Raw genomic sequence first — 22,959 nt, 5'->3', positions numbered from 1 at the left:
CAAGTGCAAAGCATCACCCAGTCTGAAGAGAGTGATGAGAGAACAGACTTCAATCTCGACTTAGAGGAAGTATCTTCTCTTGAGGAAGATGTGCTTGCCCACTTGGCAGGCTTCTTGTTAATGCCAATTGTCCGCAGTGTGGAACACTGCTCTGTGTGCATGTCCATGCTAGTGGCTACAGAACCTGGACAGGAACATCACCTTACTCAACTAAAAGAATATGTCCAAGGTGGCAGAAATTTAATTTATGCCAGCAGACAAGTGCTGGACTTTGTCTTTCAGTGTGAGAGTGCTTTCAAGTCCTTCGCTGAAGCTGAAGACCTAACCCGTCTGAGAACGCCTTTGAAAACACTGAAAGAAATTATTGCAAAACATATAACCTTTCCAGAAAACCCATGTTGTCTCCACAAAGATGGGATTAGAAAACTTCTGGAGCGCTTTGTCTCCACTCGGCTTCGCATATATCTACGATGGCTTAACACTCCAGAGAAACCAGCCGAGTGTTACGCTAGCAAGACTGTGGCAGGTACGAGCCTACAATAAGGCAAGCAATGAATATTGTAAATAAATTTTGTTTGATTGCTGGAAAATGTTCTTAGTCATTTTTCCTCTTCAAGAGGCACTTGAACTGCTGTCGGTCTACTCATGCAACATTTCATTTTTCTTCTAGTTACACAAATAGGATTAGAAATTCATAACAAAATTATTATTACAAGTGCTGCGAACTCAAAACTCCATCCAAGTGTAATAAAAATTGTAATAATAATTCCAGTGATGTTTGTGGGAAGCGTACGAGTGAAAAAAGTGTATAAAAAAGGGGGTAACCACGCAAGAAAATATTGCCACCTTCAGGTTGCGATACACGGGACGTGTGTCGCACACCCTCTTTGGAAACGAACTGTTTATGTAAGCAGACTGCTAACCAGACGGCAGAGAAGAAAATTTACATTTACATCACGGTGCTATTGGCTTTACACGCCCGCCTCCTGGTCTCTGACCGATAGCTAACCTGCCGCCGCAACACACCCGGCGCATTCGAAAGAACCAAGATGGCGCCGAAAGGAGTGGGTGTCTCCACTATAGTGCCTAGAATACTGGCTAGTGTGTCGACCGCGGCCTCCCGGGTGGCACCGGGAGCAATGAATGCCGGCGGCCGCCGCGAGGAGCGCTGCAGAGCCGGTGGGTGCGGGCCGCCGCGCTCCTACCGCGCTCGCTCTGCAACTGCTGCAAGGGGCCTGCTCAATTTTTACTTTCATTAAGGTGTAACAGACCACAGCTTTCAGCTGTCACGGATGCATCTGACTACAAGTTTCAGGGTTCATTTTGAGTATTTGACAAGAGGCGAAGTATTTAACGGTTGTATTTTGCGAAAGCTTGAACGAAGTTCGGCGCGCAACTGAGCTTCAAACATCCGTGCTCACAAAGGAAACACGGGATTTGTATTCTAGCGACGATTGCATAATGGTCTCTTTTTTGATACAAAAACAACTTGAAATGCTGCAGTTATATTGGCTTGCATTTATGCGTTCTCTCTGTGTATTCTAGGTTTGCTGACAAGTAAAGTTTTATTCATATCTTGTGTATGTGAACAACGCAGGCAACAAAGTTGCGCAACACTCGTTTTTATTTATAAGGTTTGGTTTGGTTTGGTTTAATGGGATTTAACGTCCCGAAGCACGTTTTATTCTCGGTGACTATGGTCGTTTATCAAGCGTAACAGTCATGAAGGAAACCTTATCATTAGCACCCTTGTCGCTGCGCAGGAAAATTTCCCGTTTGTGCCTTTTCTTCAGAATTTACCACACCAATCCAATTCTAAAAAATGCACTGATCACATCACCCGCATATGTATCGTCGCGCATCGATAATCCGTGCAAAGTAGGTATCCCCCACTTCCGCACTACATCCTATCAGTATTCATTCATTCCTAAAACAGCAACAGAGTGGAATCGTCTGCCTGCCGCGTTAGTGCTTACAAACAGTGTCGAAGTTTTCAGGAAAAACTTATGCTTACATTACAAAGCATAGAAGTTTTTTTTTTTGTTCTAACTCCCTCCTTTAGTTTGAAAGTTTTCAGTTGTATTGTTGTGTGTTATATTGTTATCTACTTTCTTCTCCATTCTTAGCGACCAACATTAACGAGTGTTGCCACTCATTAGCTATGTTTTTCTTACAATGTCAGTGCTTTCTGTTTAGTTTTAGAGATTGTTACCCCCCGAGCCCCGGGGATAATCCACTGTTCACGCCTGTATTCACTTTTGCCTGTCTTTTTGTATATGTCGTTTTTTATTATTTATCTCGCTTTCCCGAAATACTATGCCATAACATTAGCCTCTGTTAATTTTTTTTGTCTGTTACATTCTTTGGAACTGTTTGTTACGTATGTTGCATTGGTTTTTTTTTTTCACTGCATCACTCTCCCTCTGTAATGCCCTATGGGCCAAGAGGGTAACTTGAAATAAAGAATAAATAAACTGAGGCTCTGAGGGACGCCGTAGTGAAGGGCTCCAGAAATTTCGACCACCTGGGGTTCTTTAACGTGCACTGACATCGCACAGCACACGGGCCTCTAGAATTTCGCCTGCATCGAAATTCAGCCGCCACGGCCGGGATCGAACCCGCGTTCTTCGGGTCAGCAGCCGAGCGCCATAACCACTGAGCCACCGCGGCGGGGCTCAAGGAACAACAAACGCCGGGAAATGGCAGAATTGCATGGTGACTGGGAGCATTTACTGGCAGCGGCGCTGTTGAAGCAACTTTTTCAGTTTAAGCAACTTTTGGTAATTGACGGTCTCTGTGCACCATCATTTTGCGATCCACCGGCGCTTGCTGGCTGCTTCACGACCAAAACGTGTGGAGCACTTTTCAATCACAGGAGCTCCGTTGTCGGCACCAGATCCTTCCGCGTCCACCGCTTCGGCACTCTCAACAGCTAAACACAACTCGGAGGCTTCCGACGGGGCCCGCCCCTGGCGCTTAAATTTGCTGGAGGCTCTTGCTCGCACAAATTTCTATTTTTTCTCTTCGCTGGCACTTAAGGCACAAGGTGTTTCGGATAATCCGTAAATATTGTAGGCACGGCGTCGGGTTTCAAACGAGGTTTATCGCGGTGGAGCTCACTCCGTTTACGGTGACACTGAACGTGCGCTCGTTACAGGTGCTCTCAAAATGTTTCTCGTAAACCACAGCAGTTGGCGTCAATCTTCTGTCTTTCCTTTTGATGTTTTTCTCCCATTCTGAAAGCCGTAGATGGTGCAGTAAACATAGAAACGCGCTCTTTGTTCGAGCGGTAACCACTTTTGCACAGCGGCACAAAGCAAGTCTTTTCCTTGCCCTGCCGCTTTGGCTTCGACATCTTTCTGTGGCGTTTATAGACAGGCAAAGGAAAACAACAATCCGGGACTGACTCCATGAATTGACAACAGTGTAAACGACACGGTGAACGACATGCTGAACGACACAGTGAACACACACGCACGGATACACGATCGCACACAACGCTCGCACAGAACCCCGATGCAATCCGAACGAAACTGCTAGGAGTACGGAATGGCTCGCATGTGCGAGGACCTGCGCAGAACAACAAACGCTGTACCTCGCTGAACAGAAAAAGACGTGCACAAGCAGGTTAAATCACGCACGTGTAGACGAACCGCTTGCTGCCTTCCGAAACAAGAAAGGCGCGCTGGCCGCGTCGTCTGCTGCGGCAGCACCCTCCCGACAAGCAGCGTCCTCTGTCGCCGTCGGTGGGCATTCATTGCAAACGGCGCCACCCTCTCCCATAGCGCAGCGCGGGCGGTCGTCACACTAGCCAGTATATTCTAGGCACTATATCTCCACCCTGAAAAGCGGCGCTGGCATCGAGGCACCCTAAGTGGCGCGATCTGCTGCTGCTGAGGCCAGCTCGGGTGAAGCGAGTTGACACTGACGGCCGGCAGGGGCGCTGCTGCTCCTAGCCCCCGGCGCGCACGCTGGCAGGACATGGCAATGCGGTGTGCGATTTAGCTCGCTTTGCGCGCGCACTGTAACGCAGTTAATTCCACTTTAGCGTTCGTATCTTGCTGTTAAGTAGTGATATCAGTGAGCAGGAACTATGTTGCACCAATGACAGGGAATTTAACGAAGCTATGGCGATATATAAGAACTGATTCCCACTTTTTTGCGCCAGGCTGCCGCACCGGCTATCCGGGCGCGCCAAAAGCATTGTTGTTTGCCGCACCAATATATGTAAGGTAGCTTCGGCTGAATATCACTGCATTGGGCAAATTTAAATCTTAATTAGCTGCCAATAAAAGTTACTTGTGATTCGATATTGAACTTCATGCTGCAGTTTCAAGTCATATATCGATGGATAGCTTATTTCGAGTACGATTGTACTACGTTAATTGCAGGTCCTAATTAAGTCCCGTTAGTTAATTAAGACTAGAAACAAATTCGCGATACAGCACTAACTAATATCGTTTAAAAAGTCTCAACGAGTACAATCCAAAAACAAACTATAAACCGTGCAATACCGAGCTATCGCTCATCTACCTTGGTTGAACCATGATTAAACCACGGCCATTTTGTTTGTTGTTTAGCTAAATCTTGTATTAACGTAACACTTTGAATGGTTCTTAGCTGTACATGCATCTCATCGTAAAATTGCTCTTGCAGGACCATTCATGGTGTTATTGAAGTCATGACATCAGGCTTTCCAGCTGAAGCATTGCCTCATCTGCATCAGCCGAGAAGTTGAATTCTTTTCTGTCGTTTCTGTCACAGTGGGAACGCCACACAAATGGGCAGCGGGGCTTTCTAAGTTAGTCCGCAGTAACTGGACTGCGTGTAACACTATGCAGTACCTTATCGCTGTTGAAGTAGTTTCAAGTATGTAGCAGGGTGAGCCAAGACCCCGTGGAACATCTTTATGGCATCGTCAGGCAGTCATCGGGATGCAGTACTCATCCTACGCCTCAGCAATTCATTGCTACAGTGAGCTGTGTCAGCTTCAGCAACCTTGCGCACTCTGTGTCAAGAGGAAACTGCGGGCCCACTGTTCTAAGTTCACTCTTGAATGCAGATGCTGCATTCAAGAGAAACTGATTGACAGATTTCTCGATGCCGGAAACTTGAACGTAGCCGACGCACTGCTCACGAAAGCTGTGCCTGACCATTCTTCCGTTGTTGTGGCATCAAGCGACAGCAGGCTAACCTTTTACACTGCTGGTTACGTCGCGCGAAAGTTCGTTCTAAAAACGGGTTGTGGTGTCTGAACCTTTTTTTTTTCTCACCAAGGAGGCAGCGGACAATTTGAACATGGCTGAGCTTGTCCGTTTAAAGGACAATGGTGGGTTACTTTACCCTTCAAGCAAGCTGTTTAAATTTGTGGCTGACCTCGAAGAGTCATTCACAACATGCTTTAGCCTTTCAGAGCTGCACTCTGAAAGTGTGCTTGATGTTTTGGACCTTGTTAAGCAGAAGCATTAAACCGAGCTTGGATGCCCTGAGCACGCTCAAGCCATAGCTGCAGAAAGAACTGCATTTTACCTAACTACTCGTCTGCATTTCTTCACGAGGAGCATTAATGGAGCCAGCGACAGCAGGCAGCAGGCGTCTGTGTTGTGTGCGTCCCTTGTCCCGTTTTGCGCTACCGCATATACCGCGTCAAAGTACCTTAAATTGAGTAAGTGCTGAACAAGTCAATGGCAGGGAAGTTGTGGATTTTCGCTAGCAAGATTTTTTCTTATCATTTCTGCACTGAAGTCAGTTGCAAATAAAAACTTCATATTCTTTTTCATGTGTAGATAGCTGTGACGTCAATTTTATAATTATAACTAAATCAACAACACCACCAAAACTCACGTCATAGCGGTAAATAGTTCATATTTACAAGAGCATTGACTTCTCTAAACCATATATGAGCTCAGAATGCAGCATAAAATTTAGCTTAAACGGTTTACTTCTGAAAGTGTGTGAACAATAAATGGCGGTGGGTACGCACTCTATATGGCATTCCCAGGTGAAAATCTTTCCCAGCTCAACTGGTTTATGAAACAATTTCCAGTTGGTTCCAACTGGAACCAACTGGAACCCAGTTGGTTCCAACTGGAACCATCTGGAAATTGTTCCATAAACCATTTGGGCTGGGAAAGATTTTCGTGTGGTTTGCTTTCGGGTTTTGATCTTTAAACCGCAGTAATGGTCGTGCAAATAATTTGCTCAGCATGTGATGCTGACCGCTTGGCACTCTGCGATGGCGTTTCGCGCCAGAAAATCACTGCAAGTTGGAGTTTAGCCGACGACGCGAGTATCCTTGCTTAATTACGTGGCTTTCGGACACGCCTTTTAATCCTCAACAAGGCTAGTCATTGTAGCTAACAGGTGGAGAACAGCAAGAAGGAATAAATGAGCGATTCTAATTAGTAAATGAGCTGAAAAACGCAAGATAACAGACGAACTTTTCAAAACTCCGCGAATTCCCGTGCCTATGAAAAGTTGCAATGGTGCCATCTGGTGGCGTCTGTTAGAAAATGGCTTGCCTGCGCCTCGCCGCCCGCGCCACTAGAGGGTATTCTAACATGTGGCACCAATTTTCCCGGCAACATTCGTACCGAAATTATGACATAACTGCTGTGACAGCGTTCCGGGTGGCTTATTAGGGTTTAACGTCCCAAAGACACTCAGGCTATGAAAGACGCCGTAGTGAAGGGCTCCGGAAATTTCGACCACCTAGGGTTCTTCAAAGTGTACTGACATCGCAGTACACAAGCCTCTAGAACTTCGCATCGATCGAAATTCGACCGCCGCGGCCGGGATCCGTTCCGGGTGGTGTCATACGATTTTTCACTACATACAGCTTACATGTGCTCATCAAGTTGGAGGCTAGCTTGCGATAAGGATTCGAACCGATGACATATGCACCTTCATTGTATGCCTTCGCCGACTTTTCGTATCAGAATTGATGCAACTTCGTTGTACAGCGTTCCGGGTTGTGTCATATGTGCGCGCGTGTGTGGGTGGTGTCATATTTTGAAAAAAAAAAAAAAAAAAAACTCATCCCCTGAAATAAATTCAGCTCACAAATCACAATCAAGCGCCTACATTTTGCACCCATGATTTTTTCGTATTCCCACACGCAGTCTTGCGTCTATGCTGAATTTTTAAAAATATTCTTCCTCCTTCTATAGTGAGCATGCGCACATACAAAGGACAGTGAAAAATTATATTTATCGAGGCTGCTGCTCTGTGCTGCTCATTATAGACAAACAGGAGCAACGCCTCCCACTAAAAGCTCTTATCCATCTCTCCAAAATGTTCTGTTATATTCTGCTAACTGTTACTCAAACTGCTTTTGCAACAGTGCAAAATGAGCGTTTGCTAGAAGTGTTTTTTTTTATACACGTTTAAGGATGCATGAGGCTCTATGCATTTCACATTTTGGACAGTTCCTCGACGTGTCTGACAAGAAAAAATGAAGCTGATATCGGTAGTTTTGAATCTGGCGTACCACAACCACAGCAGAATATTACTTGAACAGTGGTAGCACCACCACTTGCTGGCGGGTAAAATAATACTTCAATACACACGTGGTGGTGGTCAGGCGCGAGGTATGAAATGTTGTACCGCTACCCTTACCTGCAACGTGCAGTGGCACAGGAAGAGGACATCTCCCTTTTTTTTTCGTCTTTCACATTCCACCTGCTGTATTGCTATATTAAAGAACGCCTCGAAAAGGAATTTTTAATTAAAGTTCTGGCATTCTGATGTCCCACTGACAGCAAGTAATAGACATGAGCAGTAGGCAGGGTGTTGTGTGGACTTATGCAGACATGAGACTGTGTGGATCATAAACCAGAGCCTATTCGTATCGTCCAAATATGCGACAAGGTGTACACTTCACATGCCAATTGCCAGATATGTGCTTTATTTTGAATAAGGGATAACTGATGGAAACTATACTATTCGGTAAACAGTCGTAAAACCAGTCGGCTGCGCGATGGAAGCACAGTACAAGTACGACTACAAAAACATGTGGCGTGAAATGTAATGACCCATCTAAAAAAACAATGTACACTCATCACCTGTGAATAGTCACCGAAAACGCAAAATTTAACTTTTAAGCATGTATTCTTTGCACACACTATTCCGGGAAATGTACTTTTACCCATGCAAGCTGTACAATGTGAATCATTCAAGCAATGCACATAACAGATTACCTTAACGAACGCCTTGAAAGGCGAGCCAGGATAACTCTTCGTAAACATTTCAACATCTTCCCTTTGCTTCATCTTATCATACGATCGAGTCATCACCAATAGTGTGGGAATAGCAAGGTTAAGCTAGGAGGGCTAACCTCTTCTGTTATTAACAAAATCTATTGCTAATTTCTAGACTCCCCGTTGACAGCAAAACACTAACCTAGCACAGGCAGCAGTCAAATTCCTTGAGTATTCAGGCTAAGGAAGAAAAAAAAACCGTTACCTGTGCAACACTTCTCAAATGAATACCTCTTTCAGAGTGAAACTCAATAAAAAATTGCAAAATATGCATTAAAAGAAATGGGCTCACATATTGTATTTGCACCTGGTCACTAACATACCACTGTAACTTGTTCCAAAACAACACCATCAGAAAATGGTTCCACGGAGGTTAAGCAACAGCTGACAACTGCAATCCTAATACAGAGTGCTGAGGACTGCTCGGAAATAACATTAACAATATACAAATCAAAAATCATGTTATGTCATTTAGCTCTGTACCTGCAGAGAGACAATGTCGTTAAACATTAAAACCAATGTGCGCTATGGGTCATACACGTACAAAGGTGGAAATGACACTCGTTCACGTCACCAGCGCTATCAGCGCCTTCACTATCCATACCGAAAGGTTACAGAGGTGACTCATGGTATGGCCAAAAAATATCAAATCGAAATATCGAATAAAAAATATCAAATATCAAAGATGTCTAACAGGGGAGGGTTCTATGCCACATATCGGCTGTTTGGGTTCCTTGATGCAAAAATGTTTCATAACCCTTAGTCTAGTATCTTCTAAGGAGTTTCAATGCTCAGCTTCACTGCATCTCTAAACAGATATGCAGGCATGAAGGCACCCTTGTATTGTTTGAACAACAATACAAGCAGATCACTCATTTTCCTGTTTTTCCTCGCTTCTCAATTGTTGAAAAACAAACCCATCATCGAAGAAAATGGTGCACATCAAAGAAAAGTACCATGGGCGAAACACCTGGAACAATGTTGCAATATGAGATTCACACATAAGAGCCCAATTCTGCCAACTTGAGGTAACACTCTGCAAAGCAGTCATAGGTATTTTCAGAGTCAAAGATATTTAGAATGCAACCTCGTAAAAAACTGGAGCCTGCAGGTGAGACAGTTTCCTTAACACAAACACAGCAACCTTGCTTCAACACTTCATGTTTATTTAATTCAAAGTTGGTCTGAGATGCTGGGAACAAGGCCTCGTCCAGCGAGGCTATGGTGATGACAATGGTGCTTTAACACATGACTTTATGGCCGCTGCGATCTGGACGAGAGCCTCAGTGGCACGCTCCTGGAGTCGCGTCTGCCTAAGGAGGAGCTCGTACCTGCGCCGATTCGACTCCTCAATGCTGTGCCGAAGCTGCTTCTGCTCGTCCAGGATCTCTGCATAGTGAATGTGAAAGCAAGAATTGCATGATCATTCCATGGTGCCAACCACAAGTAGCTCCTAATCCCCACAGTACACAAAACAATGCAGCGACAAGCTAAAAAAAAAACACAGGTGCTGACTACGGAGTTCGCGCAGGAAGAAAGCTAACTTGCACCAAGCTGTTTATTCTAGTTACACGGAAAAAAGAGGCACAGCTACACTAACAGCACACTTTCTGGAACAGAGATTAGAATGATGTAATTATTTTTAATCATTTATATTCACTCAAGTCTCAGTGCCACCAGCCCATTTCTACTACTTATCACCTAATTTCTACCTGCTACCCTCTTTCAACCTTTCTTTTCAACTAATTCACATTTGAAGCTGGAGATTCATCAGCTAGCACCAAAGTGCAAGAAGCTGGCATATGGCTGGTCACTAAAAAGAGGTTTTCTTTAAATATGTGATAACAGATAGCTCCACATCTTTGGTTAGTTGCTTTCACACTAGATGAAACCAGTAAAGTTTTTCAAATATTTAGGAGGAAATAAATTTTCTTCTTTCTTCTCACTGCTTTTTTTTTTAAATGCCACTGCAGGAAGGCAGCATCTCACAGACATTGGAATTCATGCACTGGTCCTTGACAGTTGCTAATATGTGGACTGAAAATACCCAGAACATTTGGATGACATCTTCCAAAGAAGTGAGCGCACATAGACACACAAGGCAAGGACTCGGATTAGGGATTCCCCCCAGCCTTATTCTTCAGGTGCCACTTCCGCGCAGGGCTTAGAAAACAAAATCTTTATCAGAAAAATATTCATCACTGTGTAGGGATCCGGCTGTTTACAATAACTATAGAATCTACCAAAAAGTGAACGAAAAAAAGTGCTACACTGACTAGAAAAATAATGTCGCTGCAGAGATCATTGAAGAGGCTGCGTTGCCCGGATACAAACCGAGAACCTCATCCCCAATGTGTCGAGACTTGTGAAGGGGCCACTTTGCTTGCCAAATGCCTACCAAAGTACTTCTATACCCTTACTGGTCCAGAAACTTTGCCGTAAGCTACATGAGAGCTTTGTACCCTGCTAGGGGTGACCATGCAGCGACGGTAGGCGTTGCCCAAGTGCACCAAGCAGACAGTAGCTACAGTGACTGCTGTTGTCACTGTGTGATCGTGGCAGTCGGATACAAAGACGATACACTAATGTTATTTCCTTGTGTTACAGCTGGTATGCTATGAGCGCCGTGAAGTATGCCGAACACTTGCTGTATAACAGACAGCTGTTCCGGCTATAGAGGAACGCAGAAAAAGGTGTCATTCTCCTTCCCAAGGACACCGAACAGTGTGAAAAGCAGAAGCAGGCTATATTGCTGCAGGAAACTAGGGTTTTCACGTGTCCCCCTGCATGCTCGCATTCATGGAAAACGCTTAGACATAAGTGACATTGTTCACGTCATTGAATGGGTTGTGGAAGGTACCATTGTTGTGTCACAACTTCAGATACCAAAGCTGGAGCCGGACCAAGCCTAATAGACGGCCTCCTGGAATACTTGTCTAACCCAAAGTGGAGACATCAGCCGATAACATAACGGAAACATGCAAAACATTGCTGAGAGCTCTCGGTTGACAACAAGGCAGTGAACACTGCACTGAGCTTGAACAAAACCTTTTCTACGAAGCTCCTGCTGCAAATGTGTTGCAAATGAAGGGGCTGCACAAAATTCCATGCATAGAGGGGTAGCACGAAGAAGAAGCAATGAGAAACACGATTTTTTGTCACAGTGCATGCCTGTCCTTCACAGAACAGGCTAAACATTGTTGCACATATGACTCGCATGAGCAGAGCACAATACCACATCAAACGGCAACAAGAATTAAGTCAACAAAACTGATAACAAGACAATAGCTATGTGACAGCGTTAAGCTGTTCATACAAATGCAGTAGGCAGCATTTTAAAATGGAGATTCAATGACGACATAAAAATTAAGAAGCAGAGAACGAGAGTGCTAGGTTCAGAAATGTAATGAGATGTTACCAGGGGGTTACCCTCAGGAAAAGCGAGTGTGGTGCAAAACGCCTGGAGGCATTGCAGAAAGGCTAGGACCAACATTTTCGTATTACAAACTTGCATCTGTTTGGTCAAATAACCTTGTACCATAAAACAAATCAGTTATTGGCATTTGACATGCATGCAGCCTTGATATGTAGCTTGCAATATGATGCGGTGATTCGTATGAGACGAAAATAAACTGCTCAAGGCAATTTGTTCATTGCAGTCATTTTAGTGACTACCAAAATGGCCAAGCTAAACAGTGCGAGCTATTGCATAAATGTTCAAGTACCTCAGGTTAGTTCCTAATTTCCTTTTCCAAGCATCCGTGAAATGCTGCACTTATATCATTGCCTACACAATATACAGAATACAAATTTTAGTCGCATTACTCAAGAGGTGTCGTGCAGTGATTAGTCACATTCTGCCACACACAACACTTCAAAAATGCCTGTGTTTAGAGATAAGAACGGTAACATATACATTCACAACAGGCTATACGCGCTGCACGGAGTTTGGCCAGATACTTCTATACTGGTTGTGTGCACAGTCATACATTGTATTGCCAAACTGGAGCAGAATTTTAACCTGTAGCTTTCTGATTACAGCTTCACTTTTACGCTATTTTCCGGAGTGCATCCCCTTCTCATTGTATAAAGGCTGCGCAGGCGAAAGAGTTGCAGTGCAACTGTCGGGCGCAGTATTTGGGTGTGAACACTGCCGCTTCAAGTTGAACCCGGACATATGATACTCAGCAGGCAAAAGCTTGTCATGTGCTAATGAAAGACGGAAGATATATCTTTTCATGCCACCACCATATCACACAGAAGAAATAGTGTCCACTTGTTGTTGCCAAAAGTCCTCGCTAAGCTTTGATTTTTCTGCTAAGTCTTATGAAACATCTATTCCACACAAAATACTCTCATGTAATCATGCCTGAAAAATGTCACAAACAAGTCTCAGCTGCAATGGGCGCCAGAAAGCGCTCATGCCTGGTAAGTGACATCCATAGCGACAGCTTATGTCCCCATATCAAACTTACGACGCTTCATGACCAGTAAAAGTATTGAAGGACTTTGAAAGTACAGTGGAACCTCGATTATACGACGTTCAGGGGACCGCGCGAAACCGTCGTATAATCCGGGTGTCGTATAATCGAAAATCAAAGAATGCGGCCAGTGGCGCTCGGCCTTGCGCCGAAAACTGTTGACCGGCTTCAAGCCCGCGGCAAGTACGCCAATCAGATTAAAAAAAGACAAAACCCAGCATTTGTTTGAAACAGATTTGCAAAAAAATCTTTATTACCGTTTTAAAAAAATCGGTAATTTCTTTTTTGCACCTTTGCCCAACCTCGGCGCATCAACTTTCTTTCAAGGGCTGCCACGTCCGGCAGTAGGTCGCCAACATCGTCGCGCGCGCAAGCTAAGCGCCGGCGAGCGCGGCCTCGCCCGCTTATCTGTTTTTCCATCAGCGTCGGCTCCTGCGGACGCATCATCTGTTGCTGGGACGCGCGTCTTATCTTTTCTCTTTATCTTTCCTCTGATCTTTTAACTCTCCTCGGCAGCGGTGGTGGCTTGGCTCACGCCAGTAGGCGGGCCCGTGCGCTTTCCTTTTCATCCTTCTCTCAGTCGCAACAACAACACGCAGGCCGCGCCTCCTTGGGACTCCGACTGCACAGGCTCGACGAAAAAGAGAGCAAGTGCACTTCGCGGCCTCGGCAACGCTCTCTTCCACGCAAAAACGGGGGTGCTTAGATTCGCATGCAAAGTTTTTTTTTTCAGAAATTTTTTTCCGAAAATAGGGGGGGGTGCTTAGAATCGCGAAAATACGGTACATCCCGGCCTGCGTTTGCTGACGACCTTTTTTGACGGACGGTACGAGCCAGCCGTCGTACGATGCGGGGTCCTTCTAAAATTTGCGTCGTATAACCGAGGTTTTTAATGCATTGTCTCTATGGGGGTTTTGCCGGGACCGCACAAATTCGTCGTAAAATGCGGGTCGTCGCATGACCGGGGGACGTATAATCGAGGTTCCACTGTACTCCCAAATGTTGTCAACCAGAACCTACCACATAGGTTCTTAGTGTGCAAAGCCCAGGGCAAAAAGAGTAAGAGCCTTTGGAAGCACATCCCATACTTGACTGCTTCAAGGTTTTGCGCGCGCGTGCACGCACACAAAAACTTCTAGATGCTCAAGATTTCTGCACAATTTGAGAGCTGAATAAAATACAAATTGTTTTAGTGTGATCTTTGCAGTGGAAGTTACTGCCGATTCTCTCCAGCGATCAAGATCGAGCTGCACCCTCATAGAGACAGCACAGAACGCTGCCCGGGGAACGCAGACAAAACAACGCTGCCCAGGGAATGCAGACAAAACGACAGAAGCAAATAGGTTGACAAAGTACGAACCCATACAAAGCTAGGCTACAACTGCGAAAGAAAACAGGAGCTACTTTCAAGGCCCAATGTTATGATTTAGAGCAGCAGCTTTTACAACTCCTAATGAATATGAAGATCGGACGCGGGCGGAGTGGGTGAGGGAACAAACGGGGCTTAATGACATCATAGTCGAAATCAAGAGGAAGACGTGGGCTTGGGCAAGGCATGTGATGCGAAGGCAAGATAACCGCTGGTCCTTAAGGGTAAAGGAGTGGATTCCAAGAGAAGGCAAGCATAGCAAGAGGTGACAGAAAGTTAGGTGGGCGGATGAGATTAAGAAGTTTGCAGGAATATGGTGGCCGCAACTGGCAGAGGACATGGTTAATTGGAGAGACATGGGAGAAGCCTCTGCCCTGCAGTGGGAGTAGTCAGACTGATGATGATGACGATGAATGCACATGAACAAAACTTCGCACACTCACTGCACTCAATGACTGTAGTAGACTCATTGTGGCATCACTGGTGAAAGAATACTACACCATGTTACACTGTTTTTTCCACCAACGCAGGATGAGCATGTTACCAAGATGCATCTTACAAGGACTTGAAGGTCCTCAGGCCAATGAATAATTTGGCAGTAAAGTTCCTGGAACATTAACAACCAGCACAACTATCTTCATCAGAAGAAATTATTCACCAACATGGCATCAGTGCTGATGCGCTCCATAAATATATATATAGTGACATGAGAATGCACATGACTGGCTTTGAATCAAAATGCATTTGAAGCACCAGACTCCCATTGAACCACCATTTTCAGAAAGCTTAGTAAACGCTAGCTATCAGGTGCTAAAAAGGGGAATTTTTTTGGTATCTCGTTTCTTCTCAGTGTAATTATTATGCCTGCTGAAATGTTACATAAAAAGCAAAATGGGAGAATTTCAAAGAGGTAAAAGTAAAAAATATGCCAAGTATCTAGCCGGGGTGCCCCCTCTATTTTTTCAGTGCCCACCCAACAAATCAGGGCCCCTCTCCTAGCCTCCTTTCCTGCTCTCCCCCATCAGCCAGCCTTCGCACCTGCTTCACTGCTGTGGGGGAGAGTGCAGTCTTGGTGGCGACACACGGTGGAACACGGATGAAATGAAGCAGCCGCAAGAGGCTCCATGCAGCCTCAGAGATCAGTACATTCTGACGATCCAAGGGTCACTCCATCTGGCTGGCACCGCATCACAGCAACTAACTGAACTGAGCATAGAGTTTCTTACTATTACTACCTAGAGGGAAAGCTGGCAGCCCGTCTATGGGAGTTTGCATGGCGACCCCTCGAGACCACTTCGGCCACCATGGGCGCTCAAAGCATCATGGGGCGGTGAGCTACTTGTTGCGGAACTGCAACTTTTGGCCAAAAAATAATAGAAAAATTAAGCTTTTTGATAACTACAAACATCCTAACATTCAATATCTTGTCTAATGATTGCAACAAACGAGCAGAAAAGCATTTAAGAGCAAAGTTTGCCCAAAATAAGAGACGACTCGCTCTCCTATTGGCCAAGTAATGAACACTATAACAACTAATATTTCGTAATTAACAAACGCATTTTTAAAAGTAAATATGTTTTAAAAAGAAATGTTGTTACTTAGATACTTTAAGAAGTTTTTTAATAGCATTTCAGAAAAGTGAAACCTTTTATTGGCGTCGTGTGTCTATGCGTTTTTACTACTATGTTTTTTGCACACTGCGTTTGCGCGAAAGTCGTCTGCGCACATACAAACAGCGTTTTCGGAATGAAACATCTCAGTAGTGCCACTCCGTGTTCCCGAAAAACTACGACTGTGCCGCAACAAGTAGCTCACCGCCCCATGATGCTTTGGGCGTCCATGGTGGCTGAAGTGCAGCGCCGCCAGCTTTCCCTCTAGGTAATAGTAAGAAACTCTATGGAACTGAGGCATCCAAAAGGCTCCCACTACGAAGCGAGCGATGCGGCTAACATGAAAAAATAGAAGAGGCACTGATCTAGCACAAAAGGAACACTGAGGACTCCACCCAATTTCTGTTATACGTGAAACTCAATTCTATGGTGCTTTGTGGCTACGCTGATGTTTGTCCAGCACCAAATGACATTCATTGCTGAGAAAACTGCATTTCACAATTTTTCCGCCACTCTATTCGAATTCGCTACATAATCTCCACTTTGGAGTAAACAGTGATAAGCGTCTGGGAAAACTGTGCTGGGGCAAGCAGTTTACTTGCAACGAAATCAGGTGGCTGACGATAGCGATAATTTGTTTCAATGGCACAATGACAGCTTTGGCCGAATAGCACCATGGCAAATTTGTTTTTCATCTTGACAAAATGGGGACAAAGACCCATTTTCCAAGCATTTCACCTCAGAGAAGCCGAGCACCAGGCCGGGGTAAAACTTAACCCTTTGAAGGTTTTTGACGTATATGTACGGCGGCGGTTTTCTGTCCCGCAAGGTCTTTGCCGTACGGGTACGGTTTCGATGTTCCGTTTGAAATTTTGCGCCAAAAGAACAATGCGTGCTCACTGGGGGGTGCTGCCACCTCTTAGGACTTACAAGAAGTGTTTGAATTTTGTGCTGCCTTCTTACGGAGATAAGCAGAACTTATGTCTAGCGGCGGCACAGACTGCGGCAACACCCCTTTTGTAGTTTTGGTTTCGCCGCGTGATCGCAACGGAGTCGCGCGAAATTTGAGTTTTCTTTTTGTCAGCACTATCTTGCAGGGGCTGCCGAAGTTCATTTCTATCTTTATTGGCGCTGCTCTTAGCTTGCTTATCACCGTTGCTCGCGAGGTATTCTCGCCCTCTGTGGCAACGCGCCTACGCGGTTTCGATTCCGCCGCGGGATCGCAACGGAGTCGGGCGAAACGTGTTTTCTCTTTGTGGGCACTCTCTTGCAGAGGCGGCGAAAGTTGATTTCTATCTTTATTGGTGCTGCTTTTAGCTTGCTTATCACCATTGTTACTCTATTCTATTGAACATTTTCCAGTTGTGAGTGATGCTGTCACTAAAGTACTGTTCCTAATTTTTTTTTTACTATTTATTCTCGATTATATACATTTTGTAGATTCAAGATCCGCAATAAAGTAATCTGACCACCTGGGAAAGTTTTCTTCAAAATAATTCGACCCTCAAAGGGTTAAATGTAACCACTCGAAGCCCGCTGGGATAGAGCGCCACATCTCCAGTATAGGATGCGAATGCTGAAGCCACTAGGCCATTACTGTGGTCGAAATGTGCTGGTGATGGTGACACCTGTATTTCATTTTTTTTTGCCTTTTCTAGCTTATAAAACCTCTCTTTTTAGTGAAAAGGGTGTCTGTAACTAAAACGCGGACTCCTTCTTATAAGTCTACTTCAATTTGTCCTCAGTGGGAGGGTTACTGAATGCAAAAATTTATATTTTGACGAAGAAAAGATGGGAACATACATCGTATGAAAGCATCCATTATGGAAATAAATGCAGTAGCTAACACCTAAAAAGGCAGAAAAAAATCTGTCACGAGATGAAACTTCAATGGTGCCACCAGGAGTATGGTTTCAAGCTGCACAGGGTAAAAATAACCGTTGAAATCAGTGACAAATGGGCCTGGGCAAGGCATGAAATGTGAAGGTAAGATAACCGATGGTCGTTAATGGTAACGGACTGGATACCAAGAGAAGACAAGCGTAGCAGGAGGAGATACCGTATTTACTCGCATAATAGGCGCACTTTTTTTCCAGAAAATCCGGCTCAAAGTTCGGGGTGCGCCTATTACGCGGGGTAAAATTTCCGGAAATTTTTCGACTCTCAAAATTGAACACACCGCGTGAACGCACTCGTGTACGTGCCGCACCCTCTTTTCCCGAAGAAAATATTAGAAAAAAAAAGATCCGTGTAAGGGCCGCACCGAAACTTTCCACGACCCACGCGGGAATAGCCTTCGAAATGCACGCGCCGAGGCCTCTGCGATCGGCTCCGGCTGCGCGCAACGGGCACTTGATCGCGGAGGCTACACACGCGCACAGGAGCTTCCAGACGCCACCCACGGAGGGCGCCCGAGGTGGAGCTTATCATCATCACCAACGTTTTCCTCCGCCGCGAGCTTTCGCTATCCATATCGCCATCAGCATCTCCAGCTCGTTTTTTTTGTTTTTTTTTTGTTTTTGTTGCTGTCAAGTGCCGGGATCTGCGGTAGCGCGATAGTTCATCGTGGTTTATGGCTTTGCCGCGGAGCGTGTTGCTGTTTTAGCTCGACGGCCAAGCACCTTAACAGCTACACGGCTGGGAGTTTGCTCTCGAACACGGCTAGCGTGCGGCAGGTCGGAAAATACGACGTGGCCGAGAAGTGCGGCAGTTGCGACTGCGGCGTTCCTAAATTTTCGTACGCGACTCCAAGCGCCGAGGTTTTCGTGGGCCTTAGTCGGGAACGTTTCCGGCTGGAGATGAAGCTTTCCAAACAGACGTTTAAAGTGAGCATCCCTGAAAACTGTGTGCGGCTGTTCTACGCGATGTCGTTGTACGAGCTGTGGGTCCGCAGCAGCACTAGTGAGGACTAGTAGTCAGTTCAGCAAAAACTTTGTAAAAATAAAGATTGGGGAGCGGGGGGTGGCGAGGTGTCGGCTTGCAATCGTGTAAATACAGTATTGATCACAGTGCCAAGTTCGGGGTGCGCCTTTCATGCGCGGAAATAAAAAAAATCTGATTTTTCGCGCCCAAACTAGGGGTGCGCCTATTATGCGAGTGCGCCTATTATGCGAGTGCGCCTATTATGCGAGTAAATACGGTAGATAGGTGGGCTGATTAGATTAAGAAGCCACCTTAGGCTGCAGCTGGCACAGGACAGGGATAATTGGAGAGATATGGCAGAGGCCTATCCCCAGCAGTGAGATTAGTCAGGCTGATGGTAATGATGAACATGATCACAAATCACTTACTTTCTAATACTTCGGAAGTACTAAGTGATGCAGGTTCAATAAGCTGTGCAGTAAATGGCACTGAGGGTTCGTGGAGATGCCCAAGGTCCACTGAAGCATCGCTGTTGCTCTCTGGTTGTGCTGGCCATGGCATGGTCTCCGAGGATGCATCCGACATGGCAGCATCCTCAAGGTGGGCTTCTCCACCTTGCTCTAGTTTAACCCGAGCATCAGCCTACGAAAAAAGTGACAAGAAGAAATTCATCACCTGCACCATCTCTACTTGGTAAAACAAGTAACCTTTATTGAACCATTTAAATTTAGAGGCAGAACCCTTCTAAACAAAGTCTGGTTAAAGCATAGGCAACCATGCAAAATTCCGCTAGTACTACCATGTACATGGTTAACAACAGAGATGACTGGAAATAAGGGTGCAGAGAAGAATCATGCAGTGATGACCACATGACCAAATGTTAATGCTGACCACCTATGACTCACGCCAAAAGCTTTAGATCTGTTTAAGAAGAAAGTAGAGGCAGCGCTGTTATGATTCATTCCAGCAAACAATGCACACACAGCAATAAAGGGCAAAAGAATGTGCACTTGACGACACAACACTGTCACCAAGTGTATGTTCCCAGCGCTGCGTCATCAAGTGCGTGTAATTATGTCTGTTTTTTGTGCACTGTTTGCACCAGGATAAAACACTACCAACCAGCCCAGCTTACTGTTTTCATATGGTTTCGTTTTTTCTTGAACCACTGCACCGAGACAGATGCACAGTTCAGAGGGGAGGACTTGGCTTTCAGCAAAAATGTTTGTATTTCTAGATGTATCTAGATGAAAATTTTTGAGCATATTAAAAATCATTTTATGACTACTCTCGTATAATTGCTCTGTTCTATCTACAGAAAATCGTTTTCTGATAGATGCGATTTTAATTTTGGTTGGTGGGTGCCGCAGCCATGTTTATTTTACCCAAGTTCCAGCTACTGCCGATGCCATTTTGGGCTAATAATTTGCAGCCTGTAGGCTGCTGCCAAAGCAACATGTGACCTCTGGCAGTGTCAAATGCTTGTTTTATTCCTGCCAAGCCTAGAAATTGTGCCAGGGGGGTTTGCCCCGTGCTTAATTTCATGCATGCTATGCCATTTGTGCCTGCAACAATCAACTGTGAGCAGGTGACCACATTTCGACGGAGCAAACGACCAGCACCGGTGAGTGCCATGCTCACAGTTCATGTGCGGTTTCTGAAGCCAGTTGCCAGTACAGTAAATGCGGCACTGTGTTGCGTGGTGTAAAAGGCGAAACTGAAACAGGTTGAAACTCAATATAGATGAGAGCAATCAAATATTTGTGCTTTCGAGGAGCACAGTTTCTCACGAATGCTTGTGCTGTCCGCTTGGCCATGGCGAGTGCGACAATTTAGACTGCAGAGCTTACGATAGAGTCATCCCATTCGCGAATTGAACATTTGGGAGATGTCAGTGAGGTACAAGACTGAAACAGATCAACGTGTGATCTTTGCGATGTTTGTCTGCAGCGATGCATACAATGAAAGCGAAATTCGGTATCTCCTACCACTCATGTAGGGTTGTTCATACTATGAGCGATCCAAGCCAGTTCACTGAAAGCAATACGTATTTTCGCCTACTCAGCTCCAGCCAGTACTCCTGATCCACAAATACCAAAAAAATGTGTAATTACACGGACTAATGGGCTGATACGTTAGTGTAACGCTGTTACTACTTAGTGGGAAGCCGATTCACCCCGCCTGTGTTGAGAATTCCAATCTCAGTTGGGGAGATGCACTGCTCAAGTTGTAACGTTTGTTACGCCTGACACGGTAATGCATTGCCTAATTGAGTGGGTCTATTTACTAAGCATTCGATGCGCTTTCAGACAAACGATTTGCTACAATGCATGACAGAGTTTATCGCCCCATCATGCGGCGTGTTCTTTCTTTTTTCATTGCCACTGCTGCATTTTTGCAGACTCTGCAGTTAGGCAAAAAGTTCGTGCCACCATGTCCATTCATGCCGCCCTGTGTAAATGTAGTTAGTTTCATACTAACATTATGTTTTTTTTTTTGTAGCAGCTTTTGTGTGTTTGTAGCAGGGCAGTTTGTAGGTAAGCTGTGCTCCGTTCTGCGCTTGAGGTAAGACAAAGACAGCAGGTTTCTTTCTGTGTGCATTTCGTTGAAAAAGTGCACCAAACATACGCTTGAGCTCGTTGTTGGCATAAATCTTTTCTGTTCGTCCACTCTCAATGTAACTCGGTGGCTGGCGAGTAAGTGGCTAAACAAAAAACACATCGCAGCCATACTGAGACCTTTGCATAACAATTGCCATAGCTCATGATAAAACAGTGATGTCTGGAGGACATTGGAGTTGTGTACAAATTTGCAGCTTTTGTTATACAGATGCAGACAAGCATTTGACAGGTGGCAACGCAGCCGGACGTTGCTCCGTGCTGGATTAACAGCCCAGGGAAAGACCGCAATAGTGGGGTGTCGCACAACACATCTGTTTGGGAGCATTTCACCCCATCCTCCTCCTCGCAAAACGGTGTACAGTCACCGACCGATTTTTCGGACTTGGCGGAACCCAAAAAACGATCCGAATAATCGAACAGTCCGAAAAATCTGTTTAAAAAACCTTTTCTGCGAAAAAATGGCTTTCCAAATCGCGAAAATCGCTGCTTACCACGTCCCGCCTACAGGCGATAACAACAGCCTCTAGTCATACAAAATGAGTATTCATAAGAAACAGAGAAGGCCTAGAGGCAGCGCTCTAACTCATGGTTAAACCTGTAGCTGTCTAAAAGTGATCTCCACTATGAGGCATGCTGCACAAAGCCAGTATATTAATTTTGTGTCCATCATTTCATGCGCCTAAGAAAATACCTTTTGCTACTGACTATGACGGTGAAAAACCTCACATCACATCTTCTTCGATGAGTAAGGCGACATTTTTGAGCTACGCATGAAGACAAGGTTTGCTTGACCTGGCTGAACCTTGCTGCAGCACCCAGTATTGAAGGTCATATGTTTGGGTATCATGAACGTTGCCACACGAATGTATCACGGCGTGGCCTTGAATGCGCAGACCAAGCGCGGTAACATGCAGTGCAATGTCGGAATGGGCCCTGCTTATGAAACAGCCGTCGAAGAAAATTACAGTGTGCCCGATTCAAACTTTGCGTCTGTCATTCGCAAACTATTCGAACACTGGAGATTGCATTCGATTCACTTTGAATATTTATTAATATGTACTATTTGATTCGTTCGGCAAATCGAAAAGTAGGGCATTCGATCTGATATTCAATAATTTCAAATATTCACACACCCCTATTTCCCACAGAACTCAATGTAAAAAAACATCAGCCTAAGAAGAAAAGTTTAGCATGTCTTTCGGTTCAGATAACTTTCGCAGCGACTGCGATCAATGACTGCGTGCAACGGCACTCATCTCAGGCGGCACTCGCGTGGCACTGTCAATGAGAGAAAAGAATATGTAAAATGCTCATATGCAAGAAAGCATGCCTCCATAAGATTGCTTCCATGCACCTTTGTGCAAAACAGTGGGAAAGAAGTCTTGTGGTTATGCGCTTTCTTTCCAGTGCGGAAAAGGCGGGGCACCAACACGCCTGCACTGGCGTACAGATATTGGCATCGCCCGTGCTTTCCTCACACAAACCAAAAGGCACCAATGCACAGAGTGCACCCACTCATTGACATGGAGCTTAAGAACTCTGGGGCCGCATTTTGAACTGGCGCGGTGTTGCAAACGTGCATTATCACGGCGCAGAGATGGCTACTTATCAGTACCATGTGCATTGACTGCGATGTATGGAAAGGTGCGTGGCGTGCCTGCTCGTGGAGTTGCTAACAGACGTGCTGCAGAATGGGTGAGATAAGAACTACTCTGCTACAGCTCCCTTTGCTGGGCACTTTTGGAGCACTAAGAGTAG

At 45.3% G+C, this 22,959-nt stretch overlaps 1 protein-coding gene and 1 pseudogene across 4 annotated transcripts in view; one reads left to right on the top strand and one right to left on the bottom strand.

The window, feature by feature from the left end:
* The first annotated feature begins 4,681 nt into the window (after nt 1–4,681).
* Nucleotides 4,682–7,444, top strand: LOC149340392 (uncharacterized; annotated as a pseudogene).
* A 1,959-nt stretch (nt 7,445–9,403) lies between these two features.
* The window catches only part of LOC149340391 (uncharacterized), a 37,678-nt gene continuing 24,122 nt past the window's right edge, over nt 9,404–22,959 (bottom strand). For all 4 annotated transcript variants that reach the window (XM_089549152.1, XM_089549151.1, XM_089549154.1 and 1 more), the window contains exons 5-6: nt 19,009–19,222; nt 9,404–9,647 (exon numbers count right to left, since the gene is read on the bottom strand). In XM_089549152.1, the coding sequence (XP_089405278.1) occupies nt 9,478–9,647; nt 19,009–19,222 (384 nt within the window). In that variant the 3' untranslated portion in view covers nt 9,404–9,477. The remainder of the gene's footprint in view (nt 9,648–19,008; nt 19,223–22,959) is intronic.

This window comes from Amblyomma mixtum, chromosome 6 (assembly GCF_055824585.1).
Source record: "Amblyomma mixtum isolate Tamu chromosome 6, ASM5582458v1, whole genome shotgun sequence".
Lineage (NCBI taxonomy): Eukaryota > Metazoa > Arthropoda > Arachnida > Ixodida > Ixodidae > Amblyomma > Amblyomma mixtum.
The sequence above is the reverse complement of the archived record's forward strand: the minus strand, read 5'-3'. Positions and strand labels throughout refer to the sequence as shown.